This window comes from Rhipicephalus sanguineus, chromosome 1 (genome assembly GCF_013339695.2).
Source record: "Rhipicephalus sanguineus isolate Rsan-2018 chromosome 1, BIME_Rsan_1.4, whole genome shotgun sequence".
NCBI classification, from domain to species: Eukaryota; Metazoa; Arthropoda; class Arachnida; order Ixodida; family Ixodidae; genus Rhipicephalus; species Rhipicephalus sanguineus.
In genome coordinates this window covers 29,654,523-29,678,330 of record NC_051176.1, presented here as the reverse complement: position 1 = coordinate 29,678,330, position 23,808 = coordinate 29,654,523, and the positions used below count along the sequence as shown (strand labels likewise).

At 49.1% G+C, this 23,808-nt stretch overlaps 1 protein-coding gene and 1 pseudogene across 1 annotated transcript; both read right to left on the bottom strand.

Annotated features, from left to right (window-relative positions):
* Positions 1 to 2,297: 2,297 nt before the first annotated feature.
* LOC125757104 (uncharacterized) lies at positions 2,298 to 4,806 on the bottom strand (annotated as a pseudogene).
* A 4,568-nt stretch (positions 4,807 to 9,374) lies between these two features.
* LOC119376610 (uncharacterized) lies at positions 9,375 to 12,128 on the bottom strand. The gene has a single exon (XM_037646618.1). It carries the CDS (start codon positions 12,126 to 12,128, stop codon positions 9,375 to 9,377), a length of 2,754 nt encoding a protein of 917 aa, XP_037502546.1.
* Between the last annotated feature and the right edge of the window lie 11,680 nt (positions 12,129 to 23,808).

Here is a 23,808-nt window from a genome sequence, read left to right as displayed (position 1 = left end):
TCCGTGAAGGGGTCGTCGAGTTCGGGTATTGTTTCACATTCTCTTTGTGGGAAGAGGTTGGGGTGTGCGGTGTGTAGAGGGAGTTGTTTGGGGATTTCCTCCAGGAAGGATGTCTCCGCTCCTTCCGTCTTTTTGTGCGAATGTCGCAGACGGTCTGTGGCATTACTCTTGTTGTCTTTTGTTTGGCGGTCGTCGAGCATGTGCTTTAGGAGGTTCCATTTACCTCTCGTTCGCATGCGCCCGTCGACCGCCGAGCAGAGTTCATGCCATTGAAGTCGTGTGAGCTGCGTGCAATATTGGGCGATGTCTTGGTTGAGTATTGCTATGCGTTTGCGTCTGTTCAGTCGCTGTGTTTTCCAGCGTGCGAGTATCGATGTTCTTGCCTCGCGCATTTGTGCGAGGTGTGGCTCCATTCTCGGGACCTCGAGTTCTGTTTGTATGGTTTTCGTTGTTTTGGCTACGCCTTCCTGGAGTGAGGAGAGTAGTGTATGCGGTTGTGTTGTTTTAGGGGAGGGCGCGGAAGGCATCCCAGCACGTTAGCGTGAATGTACGGGGTGGGACGGCTGCGCTGCGTAGTTCGGTGCGTATGATGAGGTTCTCCTGCGTATTGGTACAGGTGTGGCCTATGAGGGTGCAGGTGAGTCCTAAGTCCGGTGTAGTATCGCGGCGTACCTATGTGCCTAGTCTCGTAGGGAATCGGTGATCTGTTATGAGTGTGAGGGACATGTCGCCTACTGCTCGCGTGAGGTTAGTGCCCTTGGTCGTTGCCTGGGGGTAACCCCACGACGGGTGGGGGCATTGAAGTCTCCTGCTATGATGATCGGAGAGTTTCGCGCGAGGGTTGTGGCTTTGGTTAAAGGCCAACTCCGGCGATTTTTCGAGATCGATGGATCTCAATGAAATTCGCTGGGTACGTTCCTTTACACGTTTCCGTCATTTATGCCAAATTACAGGCTTGAGACATGCGCAGATTGTTTCCAAACGTCTGTAGTTAAAGCTTCCAAACGTCTGTAGATGAGGCGCAGATCTTGGCCAGTTCTTCGTTGGTCTTACGTACTCGCACTCGTTCCTCGGGGTAGCAAGTGGGAATGTACACAACCTCACGGCTCTTCTCAGACATTTCTTGACCCAAAAGGAACCAGGCCGCCTCTTGCGCCGACATCTCGACCCCCTTGAGCATGGTCACTTCTAAAGAGCGCACGACCGCCGAGTACTACATGTCAGGCTTCTCGTCAAGAATCTGCATCACGGCCTTGTGTAAGTTGGACATGCTACAATCTGCCTTGTTGACGTAGTCGACGACATGCGTGGCACAGGCGTAGTGATCCAGATTTACTTGGAGATCCATGTTGAATCTAGCACTTTGGCGATCCAGGGATTGAATGGAATGTCATAAGTTGGACATGGACAGCCCGCAGCCCGCAGGATGTCCATGTATTCTGCGTCGGACTGAACGTTAAAGGTAGCCAGAAACTCTTCCAACGAAAAGAAAGAACCCTCTCCAACGCCTCATGCATCTTTTCGTACCGCTGTTTGAATTTCTGGCGATGTTCCTTCTCCGCCTCGTCCTCGGTCGGAGGAAATGGCACGACAATCCTCGTCTGATTGCTGGGCATGAATGGTGCTCCAAACCTGCATTTTGTCCGTCCCCGCTTATAGCACGTGTGGGTGTGAGCATGCAACTGGGTCCGAGGTCGCTTCAGTAAGTCGGTGTCGAGTGTCAGCAAAGGTGCGTGGCATGTCGCCCGACAATTCCTCTTGTGGTGCGTTACCGAGCCAAAGAATGGTATGAATGTGTGCGCTACCACGCTGTTGGAATTCAACCCGCTTAAAGAAGTCGACCACAAAGTACGGCTTGAATGGTGAGCACCGCTTCTCTTTGAGGATGTTAGGAATCACGTTGAAGATTCGATGTGTGTAAGTTGCACACGTAACGGGGTCATTGTTGACTAGTTCAACGCGTTGCATGCAATTCAGTTCTTTCACTGCTCGTGCCACATCTTCGGGCCCCATTCGCAAGCACGCCAGCGTGTCGATGAGCCTGTCCCAGTGCAGTTCCGCGGCAGAGAGTGTGAGGAAGGCGTGCGGCTTACCCAGCTGGCGAATCATAGCGAAGAGTTCCTTTCGTCGTTCTTGCCAGTACTGCACCGTGTTGGGTATCCCTTTCATTTAGCCCAGATCTCGGTTGAGTACTTCATCCATGAAATCCCGCCCTGCACTCTCATGTTGCTGCCGCGTAAACGCACTGGTTATTGCATTGGTCCTGAACGTCATGGTCTTATTGGCGACGTTGTGTCTCATGACCTTCGTGGCCATGTATAGGACATGCTCGGGGCACACTCCATGTCGGTAACCTCCGGCGCCGGCTCGATCTCGTCGTCATCCGCGTCACCGTCATGGTCCATGTGCACGAGGCGATTCCAATCCATTTCCATATTGAGGTACTTGTATAGCGGAGACTGCTCCAGGTGTTTGAGCCCCTCGTGCACGTGACGTTTCTTCACAAGTCCCTTGTTATACGATGGTTTACAAACGAGGTGGCGCTTGAGATGAACGTCGATGGCCGCATCGTCCGGAACGTTCCGCGGTAGCACTGAACCGTGTTGGGGACGTTTATCGGAACGTTCACCACTTGCCCCTTGATGCCGCATTGACCGCTGCCGTGCGTCAAACGCCTGATGCTCATGAACGGTAAAGCGATCAGGCGTTCTTCGACCGGGTTGAGCGGGGGCAAGTGCTCGGGTTTTGCCAGGTATATGTAGCCATACGTGACGCTCATCCGAGGCACCTTCCCCGCCACCAACGAATCCTTGCAGCTGGAGCAGATCTTGTACTCACTGTGATCGCTGATGGCGGGGAACTCGCGCTGCAGCACGGCGATGGCATTGGCGCCAGCCTGGTCCTTCCTGATGTAAGATATTGTGACTAGATTGTTTGAGAACCACAACCTGTCGCACACACCACAACTATGGCCGAAACTGTTGTCAAGGAAATCCCGCTGGAAGCGCGCGTCGGCGCTTTCGGGCAGAGCCCACCTGATGCGTTTTGCAGCCACTTCACGTGCTCGCACAGCCTCGGGCTCTGCCTGCCGGTACGCGCGCTTTCTCACCGCTTCACGGTCCTTCACATTTTGAAGATCCGATTCGCGCCGCAGCCGTGCAGCTTCGGCCTCGCGGGCTCGAACGGCGGGGTCATCGCGCCGCAGCCGTGCAGCTTGTCGAGCAGCTTCGGCCTCGCGGGCTCGAACGGCGGAGTCTTCGCGCCGCAGCCGTGCAGCTTGTCGAGCAGCTTCGGCCTCGCGGGCTCGAACGGCGGGACCTGCTTCGCGGCGTCGACGTGCAGCTTCGGCCTCTAGGGCTCTCACCTCAGGATTATGTCTGCGAGCACGCGCTGCCGCCGCCTTCCGTGTCCTCCGTTCCGCAGCCTTGTGTTCCATCAGGTTTAGTCATCAGCTATATTAAAACTAGCATCATCTAGCGATAATATATGCAATTATATATATCCTTTTATATATATATATATATATATATATATATATATATATATATATATATATATATATATATTGTAACGTACAAGAGCAACTCAGAAAAACACGATCCAACACAACTCCATCCTTTTTATCTTTCACTAGACTCCCCTTCACACGCCAGTCACTTCGTTGGTATGATCCACTACATTCGCCACCCCCTCTCCCCCAGAGTCGCAGCTTGAAGACGAAGAGGCGGGAATACAAAAATCACGCGGCACATAAAGTTTGAACTGTCTTGCATGGGCGGGAAAAACACGGTTTCGTCTCTTGGTGCCCAGTTCTGGAATAACTTCCAAGCGGAACGTAACAGGGCCTAGGGCTTTCACCACCCGAAATGGACCCGAAAACCGGGGAATAAACTTCTGGCAGCGCTGTGGAGCACGCTGGGTGCGTCTAACCAGCACTAGGTCTCCCGGTTTGAAAGGCGTGTAATTCTCAAGGGAAGGCGAGCGGAATTTCGCCTGGTGATGCGCTATGGCCAGGTGCGCTCTAAAGCGAGCCTTCCGAAGGAGCTCCGCAGTACTGGTGTCGTCCGGACGGTGGTGCGCCGTTGTGTTCAAACCAAAGAAACTCTCTTGCGGAAGCCTTGGCGTCCTTCCATAGACAAGTTTGAACGGTGACTCCCGTGTGATTTCCTGCTGTGACGTATTGAGGGCGAAGACAGCTGCGGCAACCTATTCGTCCCAGTTGTCATGACTAGGACTCACGTACGACGACAGTATGTCCTTTATGGTATGGTTTGTACGTTCCACCAGACCGTTTGTTTGTGGGTGCTGAGGGGTGGCCGCTGCATGTTGAATTCCATGGTTATTCAATAGGTTTCTGAATGCACGCGACGTGAAGGCCGTGCCGCGGTCGGTGATGAGCAAGCGTGGTGTACCGTGTCGAAAAACGATGCACTCGTTTATTAACGTGAGGACGTGCTGCGCCGAAGAGTTAGGGACGGCCCTGATTTCGGTCCACTTCGTGAGATAGTCCGTGGCAACGATGAGGAACCTGTTGCCGCGCGACGTACGTGGAAACGGGCCCATGTGGTCAAGTCCCACTATCTCAAAAGGCGTTTCCGGAGGATGAATAGGTTGCATGGGGACCGGTGGCAGATTTGTGACGGCCTTCCGTGCCTGACAGACCGTGCACGACAAAACGTAGCGGGAGACGTCGGTCTGCATGCGCCGCCACCAAAACCTCTCTTTGATGCGTGCCAGCGTCATGTGAAGCCCGAGGTGACCGGCAGTCGGGGTGTCATGGCACATGAACAGCACCGATTGTCGCATGGCTGCAGGCACGACAGGCACACACGACCCATCCCGATGATTTCGGTGAAAAAGGATTCCATCTCGGACGACATAAGACGCAGCGAGACTTTCACGACGACGCTTGGGAGTGCGTACTTCCCCGGACAACCGCTGGATTATATCGAGGATTTCTGCGTCTTGTGGCTGTGTGGCGCGTAAATCAAGCACTGCGGTGACGGGCGAGGTGCTGTTGAGAGCTGTCGGGTGGCGAGAAAGGTAGTCAGCGTCCTGATGGCGAGCGCCACTCCGATGGACAATGGAAAAGGTATAATCTTGCAGCTTTAGAGCCCACCTGGCTAACTTAGCGTTGAGGTCTTTTTTTGTTTGAAGCCAGCGAAGGGCGACGTTGTCGGTAACGACCGTGAAGGTTTTGCCATAAACGTACGGGCGAAATTTTTCGACTGCCCAAACTACTTCTAGGCACTCAAGTTCGGAGGCGTGGTATCGGCTCTCTGGTTCACTGAGCCGGCGGCTAGCATAAGCGACCGGCCTCTCCTGGCCGTCCTCGTTAGAACAGCTCCGAGGCCAAGCCCGCTGGCGTCCGTGTGTAGAATAGTCGGCGCATTCTCGTCATAATGCGCGAGTGTCGGTGGTGCCTGAAGGGCAGCCTGGAGGTCGCGGAAGGCAGCTTCTTGATCGGGACCCCACTTCCAGCGAACTTCTTTCTTCAACAATTCGTTGAGAGGTTCTGCACGGGAAGTGAAGTCAGGAACAAAGCGCCGGAAATATGAAGCAAAGCCTAGGAAACTTTTAAGCTGCTTAGCCGTGGTGGGAGGCGGAATACATGCGATGGCTTGGAGCTTGGTCGGATCAGGGCTGATGCCTTTGGCGCTGACTACGTGTCCCAAGTAAGTAACTTCCGAGAAGCCGAAGAAGCCCTTTGAAGGCTTAATGCAAAGACGAGTGTCTTGTAGAGCACGCAGGACCATTTCCAAGCGCCTGAGGTCTTCGGGAAACGTAGGAGCATAAACGATGATGTCGTCTAAGTAAACCAAAGCCATCGACCACTTCAGATGCCCAAGAACCCGGTCCATTAATCGCTGAAATGTAGCGGGAGCGTTGGAGAGGCCAAATGGCAGGCGGTTAAACTGGTATAGTCCGTCGGGAGTTGTAAAGGCGGCCTTCTCAGCGTCTTCTGAAGGAAACAATTGTAGCGCAAAGCAACACACGGACAGACAGAGAGGACGGGACTGGCGCTAGACGGGAATAGCGCCAGTACCGTCCTCTCTGTCTGTCCGTGTGTTGCTTTGCGCTACAATTTTTTCCTTCAGAAGTCATGAACCAACTAGCCCAACAAAACGTATTGTTAAGCCATATTTCTCCTACACTGGGCTCTTTTTTTGTCACAGCAAGCCAAGAATGGCAGGGCCATTACCAAAAATAGCGCCAGTCCCGTCCTCTGTCTGTCCGTGTGTTGCTTTGCGCTACAATTTTTTCCTTCAGAAGTCATGAACCAACTAGCCCAACAAAACGTATTGCTTCTCAGCGTCATTTCGGTTTAGTTCCACTTGCCAATAGCCAGAAAGAAGATCCAGCGTAGTGAAAAAACTGGCACCATGCAGGCGGTCAAGGGCATCATCAAGACGAGGCAGTGGATACACGTCCGGTTTGGTGACACTGTTTAGTCGTCGATAATCCACACAGAAACGAATCGTGCCGTCTTTCTTTCTGACGAGTACTACGGGGGACGACCAGGGACTGTACGAGCGTGATATGATACCACGTTTAAGCATGTCATCCACTTGCTTAGCGATTTCTACGCGTTCAGACGCAGAGACTCGCCGCGGGTGATGTCGAATAGGAATTTCAGAGCCGGTATTGATTCTGCGCTGCACCAAGGGAGTGTGGCCGAGCTCACTGGGTGACATGGCCACGCAGTTACGGAATTTTCGTAGAAGTGCTTGAATCTCCGATTTCTGTGACGGAGTTAAGTTGGGACCGAAGTTGAATTCATTCCAGTCTAAGGGCGAAGTAGCTGGTGGGGAAGGTGCTCCGGGCTGCACTACTGCCACGACAGACGGGGCTTCAAGGTAGGTACAGGTACCGAGAACGGTGTCTGACGGCACGCGCAGGTTACTGTCGGACAGATTGAAGACAAGCACTGCAAAGGTATTGCCGGAACAGTGATGAAGGGCCCGCGGCATTGCGAATTCACCTCCAGGCCGGGAGCAAACGGCGCTTTCTACAAGAATGTCCGTGTCGACAAAAGACTTCGCGTGGCTGTAAACGGGCACCCACGCAGCAGACGACAATGGTATGGTAACTGAAGTTGCCGTAATCACAGGATGCAAAAGAGGTGATGATTTTCCAACTTCGGGTTCACTTCTGTTTGCACCAACGGCCATACACGTCCTCGTGTTTGGAATGCCGAATTGCGAAGAAAATTTAGTAACCAGACTTTTCATCATGCGGTAGTTGGCAGCGAGCACGGAACAGACTTTGTGAACAGTGCTGTAAATGACTTGATGTAACGGGAAATACGACTGCCAAGGACAAGCTTTATTGGAGGCTTCAAGAGTTGCTGGCGGTGGTATCGACGTGGTAGATATCAGGTCAATGGTGCAATCAGTGCCGCTAAACTGCAAACGAACGCCAAACGCTGCACACCAATCACAGCCTAAGATCACTGGCACACACAGGTTTGGGACGACAAGGAACCGATGTCTCGCTTTCTTCCCAAGTGCAAGCAGACTTCGCCTAGGCTAGGTAGAGCAGCTCCGTGAGCCAGGACGAGATGGGGTCGATCGACCTGTGCAGGGTTCACCGAAAATCTTCCAAACAAGAAACTCGACGTGAGAAACTGAAGGCAGCCCCTGTGTCCACAAGTGCTTCAACACGCTGCGGCAGATCTCCAAGCTTCATCGGCAGAGTTGGCATCTCGGTGAAGGGGCCAAGTGAATGGAGAGGGGCTTCAGTCATCATGCGGGGTCCTGCCCTCGGTGGCCGGCATTGTAGTTTCCCAAAGGAAACTTTGCACGAGCAACCTGGTTTGGCAGCGACTCGGACATTCCAGGGCAGTTACGAGCAAAATGCCCAACGTCGTTGCAGTGGTAGCAGCGAAACATCGCTGTAGGCTCGTGTAGCTGAGCAGGAGAACTTCGGGCCCCGGAGGGCAGGTCCGTGTAGGTTGGCCTCCGGTACGGACCGTCAGCTGCTTGCGAGCGTTCTTGTATCTCTGCCTCAAGAGCAACGGCTACAGCTGATGGTACGTCGATCGGACGAGCGAAGCGGACGAAGCGCTGGACGTTTCTGCTATTGATGGCGTCAACAAAGGCATTAGCAGCAATAAGGTCCATGGTTGCGGTAGGGCAACCCGACAAGGCCTTCCGGGACAAGCTATCGACGTGAGCAGCGAGTTCTTGAAGGTCTCGCCGACCCTGCCGGACGTGTTTCAGTTGTGTGAGGTAGAGCTGAAGAAGATGACGGTCACCAAATCCGCTTTCGATCGCCGACACCAGTGCTTCATAGTTCGAGCGGATGCCTTGGGGAATGTACTCGAGGTATTCAGCCGCGGCGTCACGGAGCTGCAGAACGAGCACCTGGGCTTTGTCATGAACTGTCCAGCCGTTTAGGGTAGCAACAGACTCGAACTGCACCAGAAATGCTGCCCACGATGTGGTACCATCAAAGGTAGGTGGTGGAAGGTGTGCTCCAAAAAACCGAGACTGAGCTCGACCGATGTTGTTTTGTTCGACCGATGTAGACACGCGTTGCTGACGGTTAGACTGTGCCTCGATGACAGAGACCCGTGCAGCCAGGTCTGCGAAGACGTCATCTGCCGTGGAGGTACGCTGGGCAAGCGCGGTTTCAAGAGATAGCAGGCGAGTAGCAAAGCGAGTCTCGAAATCTTGCATGAGGGCTCTTCTGTCGGCCTCACCTTGTGAAGCCAGGGCTTGTAGGCAATCTGCCATAGGTAGACTGGGCCCGGTGCTTGACTGTGGAGGGTGAGTTGGTGCGCCCTGTACATCAAACTCCGACGGAAGAGGCTGACGGGGTGCGGGTGGCGGGATGTTTGATGAGACTGGGGCTCCCGCGGCCTCTGCCAAGCTTCCCTCCGTAGTCGGGACAGCAGGTCCCACGGCCGGCGACGACGTATCGTCCTCCATAGGGTTCATCGCTGAACCACCGACTATTGCTGTCGCCGCGGAAGCCTTGCTCCGTGTAAGCATGGGTTACCGTTGTCACCGCTGCCACCAAATGTAACGTACAAGAGCAACTCAGACAAACACGATCCAACACAACTCCATCCTTTTTGTTCTCTTTCACTAGACTCCCCTTCACGCGCCAGTCACTTCGTTGGTATGATCCACTACCCAGTCACTTCGTTGGTATGATCCACTACAATATATATATGGATTAGGATTAGGATTAGGATTAGGATTTATGGCCTCACCCTTTGTAACGGGCGGGCATCAACCAATGCCCCGGCCTAAGGACTTAAAAAGAAAGAAAAAAAGTAAAAACGATAGCGCGTACACATAAGTGGCTACACACACATCTAACCACCACGGTACATGCACATGTTCAACGAGGAGATCTTCGACATGTCAATGTGCGCGCACCTTTGTCCACCACTCACTGAGTCGCTTCTTGGTCGTAGCCACTCCGCCACCATCAGGAGCGTCGTTGGGCGAGAAGCCAAGCGCCTGCTGTAAGGTGGTGCCATCTGTAGGTGCTGTTGTGAGGCCCTCGCAGTTCATGACCAAGTGTTCGATTGTCTCCTCGTCGGCACCACATACACGGCACATTGCATCTCCCACGCTGTCATCAAAGCGCCGGCGATATGCCAGAGTTCTGAGAGCGCCGGCTCGTGCTTCGAAGAGGAGGCTGCTGGATACACTATTGTCGAATAGAGGTTCGACATGGATTTCCTGTTTGGATTCCCTATAGATCCTCAGTGTACTCTTCTCCTCCATGTCTCGCCGCCAAGTGTCAGCCTCCGTCATTCGCACTTGGGTCTTCACTGCTTTGGACCACTTACGCTCGGTGTCCTCCTGCACAGGGCTCGCATAGAAGCCGTATTTCCTGCTTAGGTGCCGCAGTCTTTTCGACCATCTGGTGCGGATGCCGTTGCGGTGAACATAATCAAATATTCGCCGTGCCCAGCGATGTGGCTGCATCAGGCGCAACCTGCCTTCGTAGGACAGCTTGCTCCGAGCTTCCCGCGCTTCGAAACAGGACCAACCCAAATCACCCTGGACTGCCTCGTTGGCAACGTTGCCGTGGCACCCCAGATCCAGTCGTCCCACGGCGCGCTGACTGCGTTCAAGCCACTCCCGGGTCTGCGCAGCGGGGCAAATCACTGCATTAGCGAAAGTCAGCGCCGGCACGTGTACCGCCTTCCATAGTTCGCGCACCATAATGGGGCGGTTGAAACCCCACAGGCACCTCCTACGGAGTACTTGGCCGGCCCTCTGGGATGTTTGTCTCAAGTTCCTCTCGTGGTTTGCTGTATAATCTACTTGTGCCCAGAAGTTCACCCCGAGGTATCGGTACTCAGGTGCTTCGGGCAGCAGTCCTCCATCTGGCAGTGTCAGCAAACCAGGAAGCCCCGGGCCAGAGAAGTTGACCACCGCCGATTTCTTCGTGTTGAACTGCAGTCCCAGTGGCGCCATGGCTTCGGCACAGCTGGTAACGAGGGTCTGCAGGTCGCCACTGTTTCCCGCCAGCAGCACAATGTCGTCAGCGAATACGAGTCCCGGCAGGGTTTGCTGTTCTTTGAGCCCATCGCTTATGCGCTCCACCACAAAGCCCACCCCAGAGGCTAGTATTTTGCGCTCTACACCGGCGGTATACAACATATAGAGTAAGGGTGAAAGAGGGCAGCCTTGTTTTAATCCCTTGCCCACCCTCACCTCACTTGAGTAGGCTCCGTTTAGGGTGGCCACAACAGAGCTATCTCTATACAGGCGTCCGAGTAATCCAGTCCATGTGGGCGGCATCCCAAGTGCCTCTAGATGCTGTAGTAATAGCTCGTGTGGTACACTGTCATAGGCCTTTGACACATCTAGGAAGCAGCCAATCAGTCCCCGTTCCTCCTTTCGTGCAACCTCTATACATTGGGTCAGGACAAAAAGGTTGTCCTCCAGCCGTCGGTCTCGTCGAAAACCGTTCTGTAACTCCGTGAGGTGACCACCCTCTTCGGCCCACGTAGTCATCCAGACCTTGAGAACTTGTGCGAACACTCGGTACACAACACTTGTGATTGTGAGCGGCCTGTAGTCTCGTAGGAGGCCGGGGTCTCCCCCCCTTTTCGGGAGCAGGATTACTTTGCCACGTAGCCAGTCACTTGGTATAGGGCCACCAGCTAGGATTTCGCTGAAGAAATCGGCCAGCTGGGCCCGTGCACCAGCACCGAGGCGTTTCACCAGCCCTGCAGGAATGCCGTCGAAGCCCCGAGCAGTGCGGGCACCTATCTTGGAGATAGCCCTGTCAATGGCGCTCCTTGCCACTGTCCACTTCTGGTGGCCTGTGCCAGTCGGTTCTGAGACATCTGGGCAGGGGAGTTCAGTATGTGTACTGGGGTGTGGCTGCGCGTACAGTTGGTGAAGATGGTCGGTTAAGGCTCGGTGGAGATCTGTGGTCTTGTCCCCCGATGATTCTGTGCGAATTTCCGGTTGTGTTGCTTTGCCATCGAGCCGAGAGACATATGTCCAGAATTTGGCCGCTGCTCCTCTGCCTGCAGACTTGATTGCATGGAGCGTCTTGTGATTGGCTTCTGCTATCTTCCGTTGTGTGATAGCCTGCATCTCCCGTTTTCGCCGCAGATATTCCTGCCATGACGCCTGGACATCCGCGCTGTGGGGCCTCTTTACACACTGGCGGTGACATCGGTTGGCGGTTCGGCGGGCTTTTATTGCTGCTTGGACCTCCCCATCCCACCAACTCTTTCTGCTAAACCCTCGACGCGCCTTGACAATCTTCTCGTGTTTCCGCATGATCTGGCGGAGCTGGGCAATGTACTGCTCATAGGTATCTGCTTGTTCGCGGCCGGGGCATAGTTCAAATTCGTTGGCCACTTCCTCGTAGGCCGCGTCGGGGAGAAACCGCGTAGCAGGCTCGTGTTTCTTCACCTTTTGACGCCAAGGAGATGCTTCAAACTGCAGCCTGAGGCGATTATGGTCACTACCCAAACTGTGCCGGCCTTCCTCATCAATATGCACATTCCGGAGGCTCTTGCCAAGACCTGGTGACACAAGGGCATAGTCGATGCATGAGCTCAGGCCCCGTGCGCACCACGTATACGTGCCCTCGCAGTCTGCTCTGAGGTTTGCGATTTCAAGGGAAAGCTCCTGGGTCATCTCTAACAAGAGCCTCCCATTGTGGTCAGTGTAACCGTCGAGCTCCTGGATGTGGCCATCCAGGAGCGAGCGCCACCAACGCCATCTAGTGAGCACATCTAGTGGTTACTACAAACAAACAAACGAAGGATGGACAGACCCACGGCATAAGGAGCTTCGCCCCTAAAAATTTCGCCTACTCGGCCCGGCCCGGCCCGGCCTGGCCCGACCACAGATCGAGCCCGACAGGGGCCCGAGCAAATAATCTAGGTGGTGTTGCCCGAACATAGAATCAACCGGAAGGCGTTTTAAATGGCAGATATCTACGCATGCTTGGCACATGCTTCGCTAGCAAGGATACATTAACCTACGGTACTTTCTTGTAAAAAGGGGCTCACCGTGGAAACAGTTGAGCGGGCATATTGCGTACGATGAACATTTGTTCGGCAATGGTATACTGTACCTAATTTTCTGCAAATACAGTCCGGATCATCAAGAGCGCTTTGAAGCAGATATTCTAGGAAGAGAAGTGATTTGCAGAATGAGTTCAGTTTTGATAAGGAGCGCAATAAAACGAGGGGATAGAGAACAGAACGTTCACTTTGTTTTTATTGCGCTCTCTATTGAAATTTAAATGGACACTAAAGTGAAACAGTGAATCGATTTAGATTGATAAATTGTACTCTGAGAAATTTAAGGTCGTTAATTTCATAAACACAAATGAATTATTAAAGGAGTAAATCAAGGTCATAGTGTCATTTTTAACTTTCGCGCCAAAAATTTCACGCGTGGCAACACGCATTTCAAAGCGTATTTTTCGTATTTTGGCAACTTTGACTTCACTAAATTTCCTAAAATGTCGTGTGTCAAGTCTATGGCCCCTTCAGAAGACATTGCACTTACCTTTTACCGTTTAGGAACTGTCTAGGACCTAGCAGACGCCGTGAAAATCTATGACGTTCCGGCGTTTGATGCGAGAATTCCGAGGGGGCGTCACCACCCGTAATTTCTTCTTGCGCGTTTTCTCGCTCCCCATGCGTCTTCTCGCAGCGAGCGAGGTGGTTTTGGAATTGAGTAATTTACTAACACGAGGAAAATCAATTTTTCCTTTAGTGTCCCTTTAAAGGATGCTGTAAGGACAAAGCCGACCGTGCACCCTTCTGGATATGTAGCACACATGTCTTCAGCATAGTAGAACCTTGCCACAGCAAGAGAAATAGATGAAAAAACTCAAATTTATTACCTCTGTTCTAAATACACTAGCCTAGATAAAAATTATAACGAACCACGCGCACCACGTGCACTTTGGAAATACGTATAAGAAGCCGAATGGAAAGAGAGAAACTATATGTCATAGCATTCTTTTCATATATCACACCACTGCTATTATATACAGTCTATAAGTTTTGTGGCATAGTTTATAGTTTATTTGTTCGCACATTATTGTACAGAAAATCAAATTACAAAGAGATTCCACTTTAAGCACACCATGAGCCGTTGCGTCACATGCCCTTCCGCGCTAAAGTTTCTTGCTCTGCTTTTGCCAGCCGCAGGGGCGCACATCTGCCTTGCGAAATGTGAAGGCGCCGGCAGTCGTAGTTCTTAGCTTCCACCACTGGAGCAAATTTGGGACAGCAGTGTTTGTTATGCACTGCTTGCACGAGGCTCTTTTTTTCCATATTATAATGGTGTATACCTTCCTAACGATGTTGCACCGGTAAAAGGTGGCCATTGCACTACGCTGGTAGGACTGGCAGTAGGTTAATAAAGTGGCTGACTGGGCTAGTTGCTTGTGCATACTTAGAGTTAACAGCGCAAAAATAACACACGGCGGACCTTCTGTAACCGATTGTGTTCTGTTCACCCGGGTATATATTAGAGCATTCTTGTCAATAAAAATTCAGTTGGAAGCAGCGCTTGTCTCATCTTTTTCCTGTCCGCCGTGTGTTATTTTTGCGCTGTTAACCCTAAGTGGCAGTAGGTGGACGAACTGATTGCGACCTATTTTTGGGGTTTGTTTCAGTTTGTTAATAAAGGTTCGAATAAGCTTCTCGGTGATTACTAATTGGGTGCACATGATTCGAGGTAGGGTGACGTCACCCGGCATAGAATTTGTGATTGTCTTATTTCAAGCCAGATATTTCGTCAAGCGAATACACTTTGCCCCACGCCTTGCTTAATGACTTATGCTATTCCTGCACATTCCAATGCTCTTGTGGCAGTATCATGTACCTCTCGCACTATAAAGTGCGGGGGTCTCAAACACGCGGCCCTCGGGCTGCATGCGGCCCGCGGACCTCTCGCTAGCGGCCTACGACCCGCACATGACTCTGTTCATCGCATTCTTTTTATTTTCTTTATAAGTACGTTCTTGAGCTACACAGGATGAAAGGGCTAAATCATTTTTTTCGTTCATGCGTTAATACACAACCGCGAAACAAAACTCTATAGCATAATTGGCGTCCAGATTTGAGTCATTTTGGAGATAGGTATCGATATGTTGGCGGAATCCAGCCGGCAAATACCCTTCGGAAATGACCCATATATGAAATATTAAAAAGATCTTTCAAATAGCAACGCTAGCTGACATCTGGTACAGCCTATTCCTTCCTCCCGCTCCACTCCTACCTTCGTCACTGTCCTGGCCCTTGCGGAAGTAAACTTTCGTGAATGCAGCTCGTTAGCTGAGGTGAGTTTGAGACCCCTGATACAGCGGAACAAGACGGAAGCTCAGATGATAACATTGTGGGCAGTCAAAGCAGGCTGTACATGTCCATGTCACGTCACATGGCCTCTGGGAGCCGAGACGGAGCCACAGAAAAAGAATGTCTTCATAAGGATTCTTTGGAACGAGACTATAGCGGGCAGTCTTTTCGTTTTAGTGGAGGGCTAGAACGTTCAAGAACGTTTCCCCGCCTTGGAGCTCCGTGATCGCACTTGCGATGGTAAGTTGTAGGTATAAATTTGTTATATTACATATATTACTTTGTCTACAGAATAGCATTTGGATATAAAATAATAACGAATGCAAATAAAATAAAGAATAGCGACATGTTGACGATGTAAGCGCCTGGTCTATTTACTTTTAGCTCGCCCGTTTCAGATAAATCAAGTACCCCCATATGCAAGAAGCAAAAGATCAGTACTTGTCGCTCAAAAAACTTCTCCGAATAGCTTGCCCTACATTAACAAAAAGCTTTATCGATATGAAATGTGAAACGTATATGTACGCACAAGACAAGAGTATTGGTAAGCGAGAACACGTGCAAAAAGAAAATGCGGGTGCCGACGCCACCTTGAAATCGTGCAACAAACACCATGACGTCATAGATTCTGACGGCTTCTACTGGGATCTACGTAGTTCCTAATCGGTAAAAGTTAAGTTCATTGGCATCTGAGAGGGCCAAAGACTTAACATGCCAAGTTTAAAACAGTTTTTTTTAGCCAATGTCCCCAAAATACGACAAATACAGTTTGAAATCCGTGACGTCAAGCGCGGAGATTTCAACGCGAAATAAAAAAAAAAGATGGAACTTTGCCCTTTATTTTCTCCTTATGATGGTGAAACTAACTATATTCGAGTTTTCAAAGTACACTTTATCAGTGTTAACCGATTCATTGTATCACTTTAGTGTCCTCTAACCAAAGTCCAAGCCCGGCCCGACCCGAGCCCGCCACCTCAAACCCGGGCCCGGCCCTAAGCCCAGATCTTCAGACCCGAGCCCGGCCCGGCCCCGCCGTGAAAACTACTTTACTCGGCCCGGCCCGATCCATGGGCCGGGCCGGGCCCTGGTTTTCGGGTAGGCCCGAGCCTGTGCAGTGCTCTAGCATGTACATATATAGACCATTTCTTGTAACGCATGCCACGTAGCTTGCGTGACTTTTGTTCTGCCGTAAAGACAATTGATTGCGAGGATGCCCCGTACTTCGGCAGTCAGTGTCCCGGCGTAGGCGTCAAGATGACGATGCTCGCGCCATTAAATCTTTCAAACGGAGTTTATGAATAAAAATATTACACGCTCCCTTGTATTTTTCGTTCAGCATGAAGAGAGGCTTTAGAGCCGTTGAAGAGCACTCTGCTTTTGTCCGAATTGTAAGTTGAAATTTTTGGTCAGGCCAAGCACCAAAGAGGTGGCAGGAGTATAATCTGTAGGGACCGGCCACGTATGGAGACTATATAGACAACATTGGGGCACATATAGACCCGCCACATACGGAGAGGTGTCTCTTTATTATGACCTCTAAGTATTTATGCGTTCTGGCGTAACAAACATTTTTTTCCATTAGGAACTTAACTCACCAGGGTAACCTCCTATACGAAGATCATCAGAGCTGCAAGCATTAATGTACGGACAAGAAATGACAAAAATATATATCACCGAGATCACAAATTAAAAAAATGAAAGCAATTACATAAGTGTGAAGAACATTGTTATAAACAATCTATATTGAGAAATCCGAAGTTCTCAGTAATGAAAAGAAAAAGCCAGTTTTCTCGTGAATTTTCGTTGGGTCATTGTCTCAGTTTCTACGCACGTCTAAAAAGTGTACTCGACCGCGACGCGAGCTACGATAAGCATGTGCGACCGCCTTTCTGTGGAGGCTTTTACAACCGGGCCGAGTGCACGCTAAAACAACATAAGATGACCTGCGAGCCATTGCAGGGCGGTACTGAGATAAGGCCGCGCTAGAGGATACAAATTGTGTGAGCACTTAACAACGCCTCTCTCCAGGCAAACGGTTGGTCGTATTCGCTATCTGGCTGCCGAGGTCTTCGACGCTACAGGCCTCGGCCTATGGGGCGACAAGTATATTGTGGGCCAAAGAGCGTCGGACGAGTGCACCGCAGATAAGGACTCGTGCTGTACGGAAGTGGTCGGCGAGGGGGGGGGGAGCGTTATTTTAATGGGGACATGGAAGCAGGGTGACCCTGACAATAAGGTGTCAATATATGCAGGCGCCTCGACTGCAAACATGCCGTCAGCAACTGTAAGGAGCGTTTGTTCATTCAATCAAAATCAATCAATCAAAAAACTTTATTATCCACATGAAGATGACACATCAGGTGTGGTATAAAGGCAGGGCCCCGTAACTCGCGTAGGAGTTGTGAAGGGGGCCCTTATGTGATATTCTGTTATACAAACACAGAGCGGGTGAGAAAAGTGTATGACGCTGTGAATATGGGACATCAGAGAAGGGACGAGAGCATAAAAGAACGTAGGTTAGCTTTGTAACAAGTAAATGACTGTGGTTCTGTTAGGTCTGTGGGTAGTTTGTTCCAAAGATATGATGCGGTATGTGTGAATGTAAATGATCCATAATTAATGCGAGATTTTCGAATGGTTAAACTATTGGAGGTCACTGATCGTATTGGGTAGGGGGTATTTTGGTAAGCAATTTTTACTGAGAGACACTGTATGATTTTGTGCATGATTTTATATAGTAAAATGAGAACGTGATAATCAATGCAGTGTTTCACAGGAACAATGTTAAGTAATGGGTATGCGAACGTCATTGAATCCGTTCTTTTTAGAAAGAGAATAGCTCGGAGTGCTGCGTTTTGTGCAGCCATAATTGGCAATAATGTGCTGGGGTATGTGAGGCCATATATGGTAACAGCATATGTAATGTGTGTATGTATAAAGCTGATATAAAGAGTGCGAAGGGTGTGCAAAGGAAAAATGTAACGCAGTTTATATAATATTGGGATTTTCTTATATATGGATAGCGTTGTTTCATGAATGTGTTTATGCCACTTTAGTTGGCTGTCGAGGTAGACGCCGAGAAATTTTGTCTCATTATAACCCGTTTCAAAGGAAAGCTGTTGAAGTTCGACGACGTAGTATTCATTAATCGGGTCTTTTTGGCAATGAAGACTATATAGTTACTTTTCTTTGTGTTTGCGAGAAGACAATTAATTTGAAGCCACTTAGATAGCTTTTGCAGGACGTCGTTACCTTTTTTGTAAAGCTCAGTTTCCGTTTGAGCAGTCAGGAAGATATTGGTGTCGTCTGCGTATAAAATGCAGTCTTCTGAGAGATAGTCAGGTAAATCGTTTATGTATGACAGAAAAGAAAAGGGCCCAAAATGGATCCCTGGGGAATTCCACTGTTAGTTACTCTTTCAGATGAGGTGATGTTGACCATCACACACTGCTGCCGGTTCCTGAGATACGTGCTAATTAGGCTTAACGGTGCTCCACGAATGTTATACCTTTCAAGCTTTTGCAGCAGTATGTCGTGGTTCACAAGATCGAAAGCTTTGGTTAGGTCCATGAAAATACCCATAGTTAATAACTTTCTATCTATGTTTATTATTGTTCTTTAGCATAAATGTTCTAGGCTGTGAAATACTTGTCTAGTCGGGATAGTGTTACCTTCTCAAAAACCTTAGAAAACGGGGACAAAACGGATATTGGTCGGTAATTTGACATACTTAACTTATCTCCTTTCTTAAATGCAGGCATAACCTTGGAAATCTTTAATAGCGTCGGAAATGATCCCGAAGTGAACATTTCATTAATGATATGTGATAGGGATTCACAAATTATAGTCGAACAATGCTTTAGCAGTGATACTGGCAACAAGTCTAGACTCATTGAAGAAGTGTTCTTTAACGCCAAAATTACACTCCTCACTTCATGGGGATCGGTGGGCCTTAGAAAAAGAGAACTGGAAGGGGTGCTTATTGTTGTCTTGTCTTCTCGTGATTTATGTGAATCACTTACGACTAAATTACTGGTTAGTCTCGTGAAGTAGCTGTTGAAGCTTTCAGCAATGATAGAGGGGTCACTTACTATTGTGTCATTTACCAGCATTCCACATATAGCGTTTGTGTTGGTCGTGTTTAGGACGGTGTTTATCACTTTCCATGTAGCATTTGAGTCACAATGAGCTTGTGTAACTTTAGCGTGAAAATAATTTGGTTTAGAAATCATGATTAGGCTTTCAAGTTTTTTCTTGTATGTCCTATACCTGTTTTCTAAACTGATATTGTGTGGTTTCCGTTTTAATTTCCGATACATGGTATCCTTGTGATTTATCGACTTCAAAATGCCAGGTGTTAGCCACGGTTTTCGCTTTATGTTTCTTTTCGATACCACAGAAACACGTTCACCTAGTTTTTTACAGCTAATAAATATCTTCATGAACTGTTCATATTTTTTGTCACTGGTATCTGCTGAATACACAGAGTGCGAATTTTCTTTCATTAGGGCATTAAAAATGATTTCATGATTGTATGTTATTCGCTTCTGTGGAGCACGTGACTGATTACTCGATGGCATGGTTGCGAAGACAGGCAGATGATCGGTAATGTCAGATGCCAGTGTTCCATTAGAGAACTTCATGTCAGATATGTTTGTGATTATGTGATCTAATGTGCTCTGTCTTGAGTTAGTAATGAGTGTTGGCAATTTGATTAACTGTTGTAACCCGTAACTCGTTAGCTAGTCTGTGTAGTCATAAATATCGGTTCCATTAACATCAATGTTGATATCACCCAATAAAATTATTTGAGTGTACTTTATGTTCCTATTAAGCCACTGATCTAATTCAGCAAGAAACTCATTTTTATTTTTTTTTGTTGAGACCTGTAAACCACACCTACTGTGTGTTTATTTTTACGCGGTACAAGGCCTTTGGCTGCTCTATCCGAAAGTACTTCGACAACAAGCATTTCGCACCATGTAGTTTTGAAAGCTATATCCGTTCTAACTCTGTATATCACATCGTTTCTTACGTAAAGAGCTACACCCCAATGCACAGTTTCGCTACCTTTAGTGCTTGATAAGCTTCGTCTACAAGCTAGTTCAAGATGATAGCCGGGGAGTGGGTAAGCTTGACACGTGTTTTCAGATAACCAGGTTTCTGATAAAGCAATGAAGTGAAACGTGTGAGGTAGTGTAGCACAAAGATCAACGAATTCGTCATAATGTCTCTGTAGGCTCCTTATGTTCAGATGTAGTAATGATAAACCGGATGAACCAGATAACTGGTTACTAAATTCTCGCGGTTCTAGAAGCTCGAACGCCATCTTGGCAATTTTTTTTCTTGTCTGTTACTGAAGCTTCTTCTTATGTGATGACGTGTAGGTCATCTGGTGATCTGATCTTGTGGACTGGACTGGTTGTTGTTTTTCTGGCTTTTATGACACATTGGTCCGTCCACAGGAACTGCCATTGCTTGCTTTTCTTCAACTTAAGCCCTTCAGAAAAGAGTGTCTTGTTTTGCGGACTTAGGTGGTCGTCAAAGAACACTTGGCTCGGATCCTTGCTTTTGCCGAGATCCTTCGCAGTTAGTCGAGCTTTCTTAGCTCTTTTCTGGAAATCGTTCTTTTTGTCTCTCGAGACAAACCGAGCTATAATATTATTTACTCTCGAGTTATTAGCAGTGGGCACTCTGTGAACGGTGTCAATGTCTGCTAGGGCAACAGGGCATTCTACTTTTGTGCCAATATCATCTACTAGTTGTACAGGGTTTTCGTCTATAGCATTTGGCATGCCATGTATCTCAAGATTGTTCAAGCGAGAATATTGTTCCAACTGTGTGATTTCCCTTGTCAGGTAAGCATTTGATTTTTTCAATTCCTCATTTTCTTTTTTCAGAGCTTTGCTCCCAGCAAGAACTGCGTTTCGTTCAGCTTTAATGCTGTCATACTCCGTGCTCAAAAACGTGAGGATGTTTTGTGTTTCTCGAATTTCCTTGTTCTGAGATAATACTTTTTTCTCGCTGAGAGCAAGTGCTGTGTGAAGCTCATCCGTCAACTCTTTAAGTGACGCCTTTAGGGACTTAATTTCTTTTTCGAGCTCCACATTTGTCGGCATAGTGAATACCACACGAGCGATCCGCAGTAGCCCTTTTTGGTCGAATGACAATATAATAAAATTAGCCGTGAGTACCTGAAATGGGACAGAAAGACGGTTGAGCCTTTTCTGCCGTTTCGACTGGGTCTGGGCTGTGCGGATCGCTAAAATGGTGACGGTGTCACTGTGTTCCGTCTTTAACTAGGCGCTGACAACACGTGACGCTCCTGGAATCTTGATTCGCGGCAGGGCAGCAGGGCATGCAATGGGGATGCGCAGCAGGTAGGTGCAGCCACGAAGAATGCTTGTCAGCCTCGTTACGGCGGTTGCAGCTTGCGGAGAATTTGGTCAGCGGTGAACGGCTCAGTTTAGGATCAACTGTGTATGACTGAGTTTAGGATCAATTAGTTTGTCTTTAGTGTTATGCGCGTCTTTATCAACTTGGAATGGAGCGACGCTCTCTTCTTACTCTTCGCCATCTGAAGGCAAATTAACTAGATCAATACGTGACTTGCGCGTTATAGTCGGGGAACAAAAGGCGCTGGGTCAGCGAGCAAATATTCGGAAAAGGTATATCGGTAGTCTCTGATGTGGGTGTTACTCATTCGGAGGCTGCTTTTCTTTCTTCTTCATCAGTGCCCACTTCCATGCTGCCCATTTGTAGTTGTTGAAGCATGCAATCTCCGTACAAGTTTTACGCCTTGTATTTCCAAACATCAGCCAAACCTGCAAACGAAACGCTCATTGCTTTACGAACAAACCTGGCAAACCATCGCGCAGGAATGCCACATTCGTCGCAAATTCCAAATATCGACTGGGTGGCAGCCACTCCCGACCATTGCCTTTATTACTAATCTCGCGAAAGTGGCTTAGACCCTTCAATAGACATTGTCATACAGCAGTTTATAAAAAGTGCTGAAACGTTTCCGTCAACAAATTTCGCAGGTGTTCCCATGAATGGCAATATTTCAAAGCTCGTAGAGCAAAATGAGACTTCGCTAGCCTTAAATGTGCAAAAGATACATTGACAAGTTTACAGACAGTTTAGCTCATAACGCAAAGCTGTAATGCGATAGCCGTTACAACAATATGCTCAAAAAGTCTTACAACCCCTCCGCCTTTCCAATGTTTTTGTACTGTTTAGGTTAAAGTAAACATTCGCTGGTGTGCACAAGAGTTCTCTTTTCGAGAGGAAAAAAGAAAATTTAGTCGGTAAAAACTGTGGTGCAAGTTTTTGCAGAATTGACATGAGGGCAGGAGGGAAGCGATGATGCATGTGACACGAAGGAGAACGAACAAGGCGCCGCGTGATTATTTTGTGGTCGTGGCGCTCCTGGCTTCTCTCTTGCTCCCCTTTCCTAGTGCGCCAAATTTCTCCACTTGCGCGCGTGAGGTCAGAGAACATGAGCAATTCAACATGAAACCCCCAGTGTAATACTCTACAAATGCAACTATGCTCACAATGTTTCTTTCACTCTCGTAAAACTTTCCATTAGCCTGAAAGAAATAGCTACATCCACGTCGCATAGCAAGAGGCATCTGTTGCCGCACTTGATCAGAGGGTGTAGTAGGCAACTACACAGGCTGCAAATATAATACAATTGAAAACATCATGCGCAAAGTCTAACAGATCAGTCAATATAACTTATTCAAGGACGCTTCCCTTGACTGCGGAAAGGGCTTTGCATCTGCCGTAATACTTCATTTTGTTGTCTCACTTCATTATAACCCACGGAATGTAAATAGAGAGGCATGAGAGTTAAACGCATGAATGGCGTTCTGAAGACCTGTGGACGAGAGATCAAAGTTTGGCAGTCGGGTGATGTGGAAGCCCGCATAGTCAAGGTATCGGTGACCACTGGTGTTGCACAAGAATCAAAATGCAACGAATTATTTTGAATCGGTAAATATTACTTGAATCTGGCGCATGTAAAAAAGAGCATTCGTGCAAAACATATGACATGTAATTTTAATGCGAGCACAAGCGCAACGTAAAGCTCGCTACAGTCGTTTTACAATGGAGCTGCGCACAGCACACTTTCTTGATTCGTTCGTGTCGCTGTCCGCATGCAAAAAACCTCAAGGGCAAGTGGAATGGCATCGCTCCCTAAAGGGCACCAACGGTTTTTATCATTCAAACACACATTTGAAGCATTAAAAACCTCTTGGAGCCCTTTTGGAAGCGATGGACGAACGAATGCATTGAAGCGATAAAACCTGCAGTCAGCACTCGAGTCGAGGCGCTGCGTTGGCACAGTCGTCCGTAACACATAGAGGGCGGCCGCCCATTGTCCTAACACCTGAGGCTCAGCGCACTCACATGTGTGAACGAAGTGCGCCCGTCAGTTCCGCTCGTCACCCACCTTCACAGACGGCAATGGCGACGAGTGTTTTGTGCCGAATTTCAGCAATGAGCAACTGCGCAGACCCCTCACAACAACACTATAGTGAAGGTGCAGCAGTTAACACGTGCGGCGGTCCAAACGTACGCTAAAAAATTTACTGGGGTGGCACGGGCACGGCCCAAAAAATGCTGCGTCGGTGGTTATGTTACTTGCGCCACAGGAAGAGCCTCAGTGCTTCGTCGCCATGCATATAGTTCGGTACCTAGAGGTAACTAGAGTGCAGTTGTTCAAGGGATGGGCCCCCTCACCGTATATTGAGTGCGAAACCAAAACGCCGTCATAGGCGTAAATTGCTCATAACTACCTCATGTTCGGTGCGCGCTGCTCGTCACCACAGTGACTTGCGCGGCTCTTCGACATGACATCTGAGATAAGACGGTGCCAACGGATGACCTCGATAAGCCGAAAAATCCCGCAGGGGGCTCGGTGCGACCTACCGGCGTAACTCTCGTGCTTGCCTGACCTGCAGTGCAGCGCGGCAGCGGACGATCGG

What these genes read in the sequence shown, in the direction of transcription:
- LOC119376610 (XM_037646618.1), bottom strand. Translation starts at nt 12,128, where the DNA reads ATGACCCAGGAGCTTTCCCTTGAAATCGCAAACCTCAGAGCAGACTGC.